We start from the raw sequence: 11,671 nt of genomic DNA, 5'->3' as shown, positions 1-11,671 counted from the left end.
TCCGTATTAATGTAAGGGGAAATTGAAAATGTGATTTTTTTATGGGGCAAACAAAACTAAAAAGTTGAGATGTGTTTATAGGCAGGAAGGAGTACTATTCTTAGATGAATTCATGTATTCTACATGTGGTGTGAGGTGTTCATGAAACGAGTAAATTCGTATAAAGGGATAACCGCGAGAGATCATCGAGAAGATATTGGTTCGTTTGCAGGGAGAATCCCGTCGAGCAACCAATTATCGTCTAACTAGGTGACTCGAATTATTTTAACACGAGAAATACCCACAAGTGTACGAGGCTAGCGTTGTATAAAACAAGTAAGAGTATCGTATCTCACAGAGAAAATATTATGTCAACTCAAGTACCACGAACAAACTTCGACTACGATCTAGACAATAAAAAAGGAATTGGTTTTGTTCTAACACTACTATAAGTACATAACAAGAAAAAGGAATTAAAAGTGACAAGAGGAAATGAACACAAGTGAAAAGATACCACATAGAGGAGAGTAGAGTTTTGGATCCAACTACAATAAATTTAGCTACTCATGTTCTTCATGAAAACCAAAACAAAGGATTCAATCTAATGCATAATAGAGCAAATAGATACTCCTATGGATTGATTCTATGGAATGAAAATTTCAATCTCTCGATTTGTAGTCTTTAATCTTCAAATCTCTCTTCAAAGTGTTCTTGGGAAGTGTGTTTTGTGTGGTAGGCGGTAGAGTGTAGAATCATCGTTAACCCTAGCCTTTTTTCCTTTTCTTTTCTCAAAAATCGTGTTTTCAGAAAAATAATTCGCCAAAATTGTGCATCCAGCCGCGTGAATTAATAGACTGTAAATTCACCCGTCCGTGTGAAGATTTTCGACCCCTTTTTGACTCTTTCAGCGCAGAATTACTGTACCCGGCCAGGTGAATTTACAGGTAATAATATACTCGGCCGCATGAAAGTTTGTGGACAGCGCAGTGTTCTTATAACAACCATAACTTCTTCTACCGGACTCCGATTGAGGCGTGCAAGATACCCACGCGAAGCTTTTTCAAAGACGAAGAGATTGATATGCATTAGGGGCTGATTGGGCTTCAAAATCTCCAGTAAAAATTGTCTCAAACCAAGGATATTGCACATCCACATATTTTGTACCTTTTTCTACACATTCTTAACAAAATGGACAACATACCAACATAATAGAGAAGTAGATATAAACACGCTCAATAATAGACAAAATATGATCAAATTCAAACAAAACCATCCTCTAAAATCATGTAAAATCCAAGTATGTCACTAGGTTTTTGAGCAAAAAATAATTTGCAGGAAATGAAAGAGACAATAAAAGTAAGATAATTCTGATATATTGATTGGATAATCTGAAGTTCTCCAACACATTTATAATATGTGGAGATACAATAATATCCTACCAAAATATACTAAATCAAATATAATAATATTCTAATCAAAAGATAATGTAAATCAATAACTATGGAAAAGATATGATAATTGAATACTAAATAACTAATAGGATATCGGGGATATTTCCGAAGATATGCTCGTATCAACTCCCCCACGGTTAAAATTTACCTTGTCCTCAAGGTGGAAACCAATGAGCAAGAAGGCATCCTGACGCAGAAAGAAACACATTATGAAACTCTTGATGCTCAACTTTCTTCATCCTCTGACAACTTCCAAATAAAATTACATCCCCAAATCCATAGGTCTTGTGCCCGAGTTTCTCATATAGACAACTCTTCAATAGAAAATCTTCATGAATGTCATCCACTTCTTTTTCCACTATCTTCATCGTCGACCAGATTCGTCTCCCACTCCTTTTCCCTTGAGCTCGGAACATCAACTTGCTGATGACAAATTGAAGCCAAAAATGGGGTTGTCACTGGCAAAGGCTGCAAGGGCTGGCAAGGCGGTGGTGGTGGGTAAGCTTCTGACCAGCACGTCGGCTGCTGGTACCTGTCCGACTGGAGTGAATGAGATTACATTTCACGGATTTTAATAATTAGTAGATAAAATATCAATAAAATAAGCCGTCAATCTATCATAACATGATAATTATTCATGGTTTTTTTTATATCAACACACGTACATGAAAATTTCAACGCAGTTTTATTGACACTGTACATGTATTATATTGAATTTTTTTATACATTTACTTATAGAAAATCTAGTTATCAACATATACGAAAGTTGAAATAATAATTATAAAATTTCATCATCCGATTTTCGTCGGAACATATGCAAATAAGATTTCTTTAGAATCCTTATAAAATTGCATTTAATTTGATGTTTTTCATAAAAAATAATTTAAATCGAGAGAGTTTAAAATTGCATTTACTACAACTAGATCTTGTTGAGATGTTTCTTGAACTATTTTTCGACTTCTCCTTACCCTAACCGGGCTTTGCAGTACTGCATCGGCCAAACTTCTTGCACGTGCCCGTGACACCCCAGATCTTTGGAGGTGACCCGTGTCCTAGTGTGATGAAAAAGCTCTCTGTGGAGGGTCATCTGCAGTTGAGGGTTTATGAGACGCTCTAGCCGCCGTGGTGCAGGTTGTTCGCCGTGCTTTAGATGTGATTGTTTTCTTGGGGGCTTTGGTGAGTGAAGTTGTGCATACATACAACACACTGTCAAGTCCAGAGCCTCTGAAGATCTTCTAGGTAATCATTTGTATGTATATAGCTATACTTTGATTTTCTGCAAATGTGATCATGGAGATGGGAATGGAGTGCGCGTCGAGACGACAAAGTGAGTCCGCGCGACGTTCATCTCTTCTTGTTTAGACCAAGATGCAAGCTATCTTTGCTTTGCAAGATTTGGAGATTTGTATGTTTCGATGTGAATGCAATTTTTCATTGCTTCACTTCAATATAAAATATTTTATTCTAGTTGATAAAATGCTCTCTTGTAGCTCTGAATTAGAACTATTACAAACAAATCTTTATTAAATTTCATATTTTATTTGGGCAATTTGCAGTTCCTTCAAGTAGACAAATTTTCGTGGACGGAGGTAGTAACATAATTCCACTTCACTCTATCTTCACGGATGAATAGATAATCCGGACGAACCATAAGCAGGCGTAGAAGCCGACTGAGCCAGTCACCACGAAGAAAGCACACAACACGATAAATATATACCCTGTGTACCAAATCCCACATACCCGCATTATGATCTCCCATTTGGCGAACACGTAGAAAACTAAGCACACAAAAAGGTAGAATATAGAGGAGCCACCATTCAAGAAGGCTCTCCACCACCACTTGTAGTCTTCACTGCACAATTGCACTCCCCGCACAATATCATCAAGACAACAATGATTGCTAAGAGGAATCCGACCATGAAACACAACTGGTTCACCGTAGGTAGGTCTGGATGAACCGAAACTCAATGAGAACTGATACAAACGGAAGTATGCTGTATGCCTGCCATTAGTATAAAAAACATGGGTCTGAGGTACCATGGCTGTACAGGTTTCCACCGGAGCTTCAATGGCAGTCTTTCTGTTACCAAAATATCCACCAAGAAACACTGAAACTCCAAACCACAGGATCGAAAGTGGAAGCACTGTTCCAAGGGGTATGCCGAAGATAACATTACACCCCAAATGAGAGTGCTCATTGCAAAGAAAACTGAGAGAAGAATATCGGGGAAGAGGAGGGCTGTTTTCAAGGCACTCCTCTTCCACTCTGTGGTTGAAATGGGAGAGGAAGCCTAGCAACGCAAAGATCATTGTCACTGTGCCACAGAGGAAGAGCATGATCAACAAGGTGTTGGCAATTGGAAACCAGTGGATTTGTCAATCATTAATGAAGTGGTAGGCATCCCACCTTGATGCCCACTTGATATCACTCTCCTGCACCGGAGATTTGCTGAAGGATGATTCATATGGAAAAATAAAACCATTCCAAAAATCAAGAAAAGAAAAGGAGATACCTTGTAGGCAACATCATATGAAAATACGATATCTGCACCTGCATAAACTTCAAACATGTATCTGGTGCTGTTGTTAGTATAATCCCACTGGACCTCCTGGAAGGAAAAAAGCAATGCATCAAATCCTGAAGGAATGAAATAATAATAGTCTTTGAACAAGTCCAACAACACAATTAAAGAGGTAACCTGTTAGGAGTATCTACAAAAATTAGTCTCGTTTTAAATAATTTATTAGTACATGTAGTGTGGCTAAGTGACTTTCTCGGCTGGTTCTTCGAAAATGCCTGATCAATTAACATCTTGTGAATAAACCTTTCGCACCTTCCTTTTTGCACCATCATATATTCATATTCAAACATCTTTGTAGATCTACAAATCCATTCAATCTCAAGGTAACCCTTTCACATCTTTCAGGTAACAATTCTCATACTCATGTGAATCAATCTTTCACTCATATTTACATGTTTTGATTCTCTCTTTGTCGATCAACAACTCGTATTATTCCTAAAAAAATACAACTCGTATTATTATTATTCAAAAACTGCATGACTAAGTCCAAGTCAACTTCATATGCTATTATGAATCTCTATTTCGCTTCCTCCTCTTTGCAGCATCATATTCAAACATCTTGTGATTCGGTGTTTCTAGATCTACAAATCTATTCAATCTCAGCTCAGACTTTCACATCTCTCAGGTAACAATTCTCATACTACTAATTTACATCTCTGCTTTTATTTGTGTGGGTATTTTACAAGATCTTGCAAATATTTACATCTCAGCTCAGATTTTCACATATCAGGTAACTTTACTGTCGGTTTTTCTTGCCTGATCAATTTAGGTAACTATGTCTATTACTCCTGCCTTGTTGCAAGAAAATATTTACATTTGATCTCATGATTCTTTTCTCTTTTTAGATCTACAAATCTATTCAATCTCAGCTCAGCCCTTTACTATGTCTCTGGTAACGATTCTCATTCTAATGTGCATCTCTGTTTTTATTTGTTTGTTTAGAATTTTACATCTTGCTAATATTACCACTAAGGCTTCGGGAAATTTATGTTTAAATTTCTTGTACATATAAAATGAAGGAAATTTTGAATAATCTGTAAGGCCATATCCTAAATGTTATTATGATTTTGGCATGAAGATGTTTGATGATCATCAATCGATTTAATCGAGTTGGCACTGCGAAATTAAGTACTTCTACTATATAATACATGTAGTTCTTCTTATAATTTACAATCATAAGATTGTTAAAATTAAAATAATTAGACGTGAATGATTATTATCAATTTAATTTGCTTTTCACTATTATATATCATATCTAATTTCATTATTTCATGATTTTTGCACAAAGATGTACTGTATATAATGAAATCAACTTCATGATAGTTAATTAATTGGGTAACACTGGTATTGTGAAATGAGTATACATGCGTGTAGTCATCTTTATGCACAATCATCATATTTATTACTACTATTTTTTAAAAATAATTGGAGGTGAATGACTATTATTAATTTAATTTGGTTTTTGCTACTATAATATATCATAGAGTATATAATTTCATCTCATGTTTTTTGGGTGAAAATGTAGAGTACACAATTAAATCGACTTAATAATCATTAATTAGTTGGATGATACTAAGCAATGAGAAATTAAGTACATCTACAAGTAGTCATTTATATAATTTACAATCTTAAGATTTGTGTAAAAATAAAATGATTGGACGTGAATGAACATTGTCAATTTAATTTGTTTTTTCTCACTATCATGGAGTATATCATATTTAAGTTCATTTCATGGTTTTTGCATGAAGAAGATGTAGAGTATAAAATGAAATTGAATTAGTGATCATCTCAATTAGTGGAGTGATACTAGGCACTGAGAAATTAAATATATATAGAGAGAGAGAGAGTCCTATTATCCATAAATTCATTCTTAAAGACCGAACTAGAGACCAAATTAGGGCCATCCATTTTCTTAAGCTTGTGGTTATGATTAATTTACAATTAATTTAATATTTTATTTAATAAAACTTTTTTATTTTATTTTATTTTTATTTATTTTTTATTTTTTATTATATTTTTTTATTTTTCTTATTTTTTTTCTTCAATAAAAATTTGTCGGAGTAAAATAATGAACTATATTCAGTAAATAATGAACTAAATGAAGTATGTAATGAAGTAATTTTGACATGTTATTGAAATACATTAATGATACAACAAATTTTAGTGTTAAACGTAAACGGTAGTAATGAACTATATTCAATAAATAATGAACCAAATGAATGTTAGTAATGAAGTAAATATGACATTTTATTGAAATACAATGTTAACTGTGTTAAACGTCAAGCAGTAGTAATGAAATTATTACTTCATTCCATTAGTTTAATACTTCATCCCGTTAACTTATTACATTTTTCAGTCATGCTATTATTTCATTCCATTAGTTTATTACATCATTCCTTTAGTTTATGACTACATCCCGTTAATTTATTACTTCATTCAATCATGCTATTACTTCATTCCATTAGTTTATTACTTCATAATGTGTTATGACACAATTATCTTTCAATTGAAGTAAATTCGGTATATAATGAATGCGAAAATTTACTTCATAACATACGTTCATTTAGTTCATTATGCAGTGAATATAGTTCATTACTTCATTATATACCGTATTTACTTCAATCGAGAGACAATTATGTCATAACACATTCTGAAGTAATAAACTAATGAAATGAAGTAATAGCATAACTGAATGAAGTAATAAGTTAATTACCACCTCTTGACGTTTAACACAATTAACATTGTATTTCAATAAAATGTCATATTCGCTTCATTACTAAAGTTCATTTGGTTCATTATTTAGTGAATATAGTTCATTATGTGGTAAGTTGAATTTAGTTGTAGATGAAGTCAAGCGGAATATTTATCAATGCTGAAATCCATAGAGACCAAATCTGCCGGATATAAATCAATCATCATCCAACATCACTCCGCCTCCTCTTTCCTAACCTCCCTCCGGCTTCCCTCCCCCCGCCGTCGTCTGCCCATTCACACCCAATTTTTTCCCCATCCGAATCCTTCCACTTCCTCACTGGCGGCGCAAGCTCCTGCTCCCTCTCCTTCCGCTCTTTCTCCTTCTCTTCCTTCGCCCTATCCTTCGCAACAGAAGTAGCAGTAGCAGCCTCACCGTTCGGAGCAGGCTGCGACCGCCCCGCCTTGAGGTCCAGGTTCGAATTCGACGGCTTCAGCCTCGCATGTGGAAGCTCCGCGACGGAAGGGCGTCAATTTGGCCGGAATCGCTGGCATAGGTCTCGCCGAAGAATTTAAAGCGGAATCCGGTGCGTTTCTCCCATGAAGAGGGGGCATTGCAGCGGAATCCTGCCCCGGCAGTGGCAATGGACGCTTGTTGGGGTCTGAACTTGCCATTGATTGATTGAGAGAGGTAGAGAGATAGCAAGCTACAAATGCATAGCTGCTTAATTAAGAACAGAGCACATTAAATTTGGGGGAGAGAGAGGGGAAATGGGGAGTAGATCTGCGGAGATGGTTACAGTTTTAGAGTGGGCGTCCCAAATTGATTAAAGAGATTTCTCAAAAACATATGGACCAGATTTGGTCTCTAGTTCGGTCTATATATATAATATATATAGAGTTGTGATCAATGTCGAACCCTTCTTATTTACCGAACTAGAGACCAAATTTGGGCCACTCATTTTTCTTTATCTTATGATAATGATTAATTTAGAATTAATTTAATATTTTATTAAATAAAAACGTTTTTAATTAATTTATTTTTTTAATTTTTTAAAAAAAATATTTTTTTTTAATTTTTTTTAATTTAAAAAAAATCATTTTTTTAAATTTTTTTTTATTCGATAAAAACTTGCTGGAGTAAATAATGAACTATATTCACTACATAATGAACTAAATGAATGTATGTTATGAAGTAATTTTTCGCATTCATTATATACTGAATTTACTTCAATGAAAGATAATTATGTCATAACACATTATGAAGTAATAAAATAATAAAATGAAGTAATAAACTAAAGAAATAAAGTAGTAAACTAATGAAATGAAGTAATAACATAACTGAATAAAGTAATAAACTAACAGAATGAAGTAATAGCATGACTGAATGAAGTAATAAACTAACGGAATGAAGTACTAAACTAATAGAATGAGGTAATAACATGATTGAATGAAGTGATAAACTAACGGAATGAAGTAATAACCCTAAACCCAACTAAAAGAAAATTATGTCATAACACATTATGAAGTAATAAACTAACGGAATGAAGCAATAACATGACTGAATGAAGTAATAAACTAACGGAATGAAGTAATAAACTAACAGAATGAAGTAATAGAATGAATAAATGAAGTAATAAACTAACAGAATAAAGTAATAGCAAGACTGAATGAAGTAATAAGCTCATAACAATAACATGACTGAATGAAGTAATAAACTAACGGAATGAAGTAATAACATGACTGAATGAAGTAATAAACTAACGGAATGAAGTAATAACCCTAAACCCAACTGAAAGATAATTATGTCATAACACATTATGAAGTAATAAACTAATGGAATAATGTAATAGCATGACTGAATGAAGTAATAAACTAACGGAATGAAGTAATAAACTAATAGAATGAAGTAATAGCATAAATAAATGAAGTAATAAACTAACGGAATGAAGTAATAGCACGACTGAATGAAGTAATAAGTTCATAACATACATTCATTTAGTTCATCATGTAGTGAATATAGTTCATTATTTACTCTAGCAAGTTTTTATCGAATAAAAAAAATTAAAAAAATTTAAAAAAAATATAAAAAAAATTAAAAAAAAATTATAAAAAAAATTAAAAAATTTAAAAAATTTAAAAAAATCTAAAAAATAAAAAAAAAACATTTTTATTTAATAAAATATTAAATTAATTGTAAATTAATCATTGGCCCTAATTTGGTCTCTAGTTCGGTCTTTAAGGGTGGATTTGTGGTTAATAGGACTATATATATATAGGGGTGCACTAGGGTGCCACCATAGTTAGGATAACATCATACCACCAATATAGTCCGTTAGATCTCATTTATGGATGCCTAGGATTAAGTTTCGTGAAAAAACACGGTTTGCAGCCTATCGTATTAGATATTGCAGCTTCATCAGGTATTAGATATTGCGAGCCGTGGTAAACCGCAATATTGTTGTGTGTTAAGACCGCAATGTTCAATGAACAACACTGCAATCTGGTAACGTAAAATTAGAAATTTCCTATTTTACCCCTCCGTGTTTTTACACGTGGCAGCATGACAAGCACACGATTTTCAGATCTAATGGCCTAAAATGGTGGTATGGTGTTACAATAAAGAGGGTTGTCATATTAATACATCCATATATATATATACATATATATATATATATATAGGCATGTTAGGGTGCTACCACCCTTTAAAATAACACCATACCACCATTTCTAGCCAATCATTTGTACACGTGACGAATAATAAGCTGCCACGTGGCAAAAAAAACCAAAAAAGACGGGCAAGCAATTTTGTGGCCTTTAAACAACAATTTTTCTTGAACAGACAATATCCAACACGTTAGACAACAATATATAGATTGCTGTCTAACGTGTTGGATATTGCTGTGTAGCGTTTATAATATTGCTGTATAAGCGTTGTCACGTTGTCATTTTAAGAGGGGTTGTTATTTTAACACAAACCTATATATATATATATATATGATTGTGATCAATTGAGATTATTTAGTCTAATTGAGAAATGAGATGCAATATCAGCCACTCATTTTTATTAAATGAGAGGTCCAGATTTTGCCACACAATAAATAATTTTAGATTAATTTAATTTGAAAGTGTATAATGGTCATTTCGTGTTTTAATTTCACTCTCTCTGCAGCTTTGCAAATTTCTCCAAACCAATCGATCCTTCTTCCTCCCCGCTGCAATTTATGCGCACGCTCCAAATCGCAGTTTATGCAGCTTTCGACATGACTCCAAATCACACACTCCAGCGCCTGATTTCCGCCTGGCAATTGCGGAAGAGCGGATCTACGCCGCCGCCGCGGCAAAGCGCGATGAATTGGCCGCCGCGTTAGGGGAGATCGATTCGACGCCGTTTAAGGTCAGCTGCTTAAAAAGGCTGAGGTCGATAGTGGAATTGGAGGATGAGGTGAAGGAGGATCAAGAGGTTGGGCGGCGTTGAGGTGCTGGTGAGGATAATGGAGCAGGTTTTGGGGGAAAATTTGGATTTCGCGGTTTTTAGGGCTTGCGAAAAGGCGGTGGCAGTGCTGCGTCACATTCCGGTTTCTAACTACGATGAGAAGATTCTGCAGTTGCTGATGAGCTCCAATTGTACGAATTCGATTGCGATTGTGCTCCAGCACAGCGGCACGAAGGTGAGATTCAGCGCGGAGGTGTGCTTCCTCGAATCCCCTCAGGAATTCGTAAACCGCGATTGCGAAGAAGTAAACCGTCGTTTTCCGAATTAGAGATAGAGATAGGGAGTGGAGACGTAGAGTTTGTGGAATTGGAATTTTAAGGGAAAGGGGGGAAAGGGAGGAGAGGTGTCTCTGTTTTATCAGCTGTTTTTGTTTTTGGAGATGCAAAACCTCATTCTCTGAGTTGACTCACCTAATGGTGGTCGAGCTTGCCGAGAACTCGCTCTCCGGCGCCGTACCGTCGTGGTTCATCCTCCTCCGTCCGTCGCCGCATGGTAATTTGCCACCCACCGCCGTCGTGGTTCAATTGAGGAATAGATATGAAGAAAGTAATGTTGGATCCTTGAGCCGGTCAATTTTGCGCAGATCTCAAGCATTTTCATCCTCCGCCGCCGCCATCGCTGCCAACCAAAAACTCCGTCACCTCCACTTCTCATCTCCATCGGTCCCCGCCTCTTCTCCAAACCAGGGTACTACTCTATTTATTTGATTTTTATTCTGTGGATTATCTGTGTTCGGACTGAACTGTATATTTCTGGAGTTTAGCTATAGGCTGGATTATTCTCATGTTTGAGTCTTCAGAATTGAAGAGTGAAATTGACGAAATTATGAATTTTCTAGTCATTGTTTGTAATTTAGCTATAGGCTGGATTAGTTGTTATTTTTTAATTACAAGAATTTGTGAAATATGTAGATGAATTTGAGAAGACAATTTATTTGACGTCCAACAATCACGATTAATTTGTGAAATATATGGATGCAGTTTTTAATTCGATTATGTTGCTTAAATTTGTGAGTTGTGTAGATAAGGTGTTTGTGATATTGCCTAAAATATAAGTTGTTGACATGAAAATGTTTATTTTTGACATGAATTATATAGCTCGTTGACATAATAACGTTTGTTGTTGACATGAATTATATAGGTAGTTGCCATAAATTTTATGAAAAATGTTGTTTACATAAATTATATGTAAAAGACTGTTGTTGATATGAATTATATGTAAAACGTTGTTGTTGACATAAATAATATAGGTCGTTGACATGAAAATATTTGTTATTGACATTAATTATTTGTAAAATTTTGTTGTTGACATAATAGTTGACATAAATAACGTTTGTTGTTGACATCGTAGTTGACATGAATAATGTTGGCTGTTGACTTCGTAGTTGACATGAATAATGTTGGCTATTGACATCGTAGTTGACATGAATAATGTTTGTTGTTGACATCGTAGTTGATATGTGAATTATAAGT

At 34.7% G+C, this 11,671-nt stretch overlaps 1 protein-coding gene and 1 long non-coding RNA gene across 3 annotated transcripts; one reads left to right on the top strand and one right to left on the bottom strand.

Moving 5' to 3' along the window:
- Positions 1-3,038: 3,038 nt before the first annotated feature.
- On the bottom strand, positions 3,039-3,740 carry LOC125205191 (transmembrane 9 superfamily member 7-like). Its single transcript, XM_048104014.1, has one exon. The coding sequence runs from the start codon at positions 3,738-3,740 to the stop codon at positions 3,039-3,041; it is 702 nt and encodes a 233-aa protein (XP_047959971.1).
- Positions 3,741-4,550: 810 nt separating this feature from the next.
- On the top strand, positions 4,551-10,928 carry LOC125203107. Of its 2 annotated transcripts, none has more exons than XR_007173298.1 (3): positions 4,551-4,637; positions 4,858-4,904; positions 9,876-10,928. It is a non-coding gene; the product is annotated as an uncharacterized LOC125203107 (long non-coding RNA). The 2 variants fall into 2 exon arrangements; XR_007173297.1 differs by lacking the exon at positions 9,876-10,928 and adding an exon at positions 4,728-4,781 and having other exon boundaries at positions 4,568-4,637; positions 4,858-6,013.
- Positions 10,929-11,671: the final 743 nt, after the last annotated feature.

Source organism: Salvia hispanica, chromosome 2 (genome assembly GCF_023119035.1).
Source record: "Salvia hispanica cultivar TCC Black 2014 chromosome 2, UniMelb_Shisp_WGS_1.0, whole genome shotgun sequence".
NCBI classification, from domain to species: Eukaryota; Viridiplantae; Streptophyta; class Magnoliopsida; order Lamiales; family Lamiaceae; genus Salvia; species Salvia hispanica.
Note: the sequence above shows the minus strand (reverse complement) of the source record. Positions and strands in the feature narration are given on the sequence as shown.

Excerpts from the sequence above, each read along its gene's own strand:
- LOC125205191 (XM_048104014.1), bottom strand. The coding sequence starts at position 3,740 with ATGATCTTTGCGTTGCTAGGCTTCCTCTCCCATTTCAACCACAGAGTG.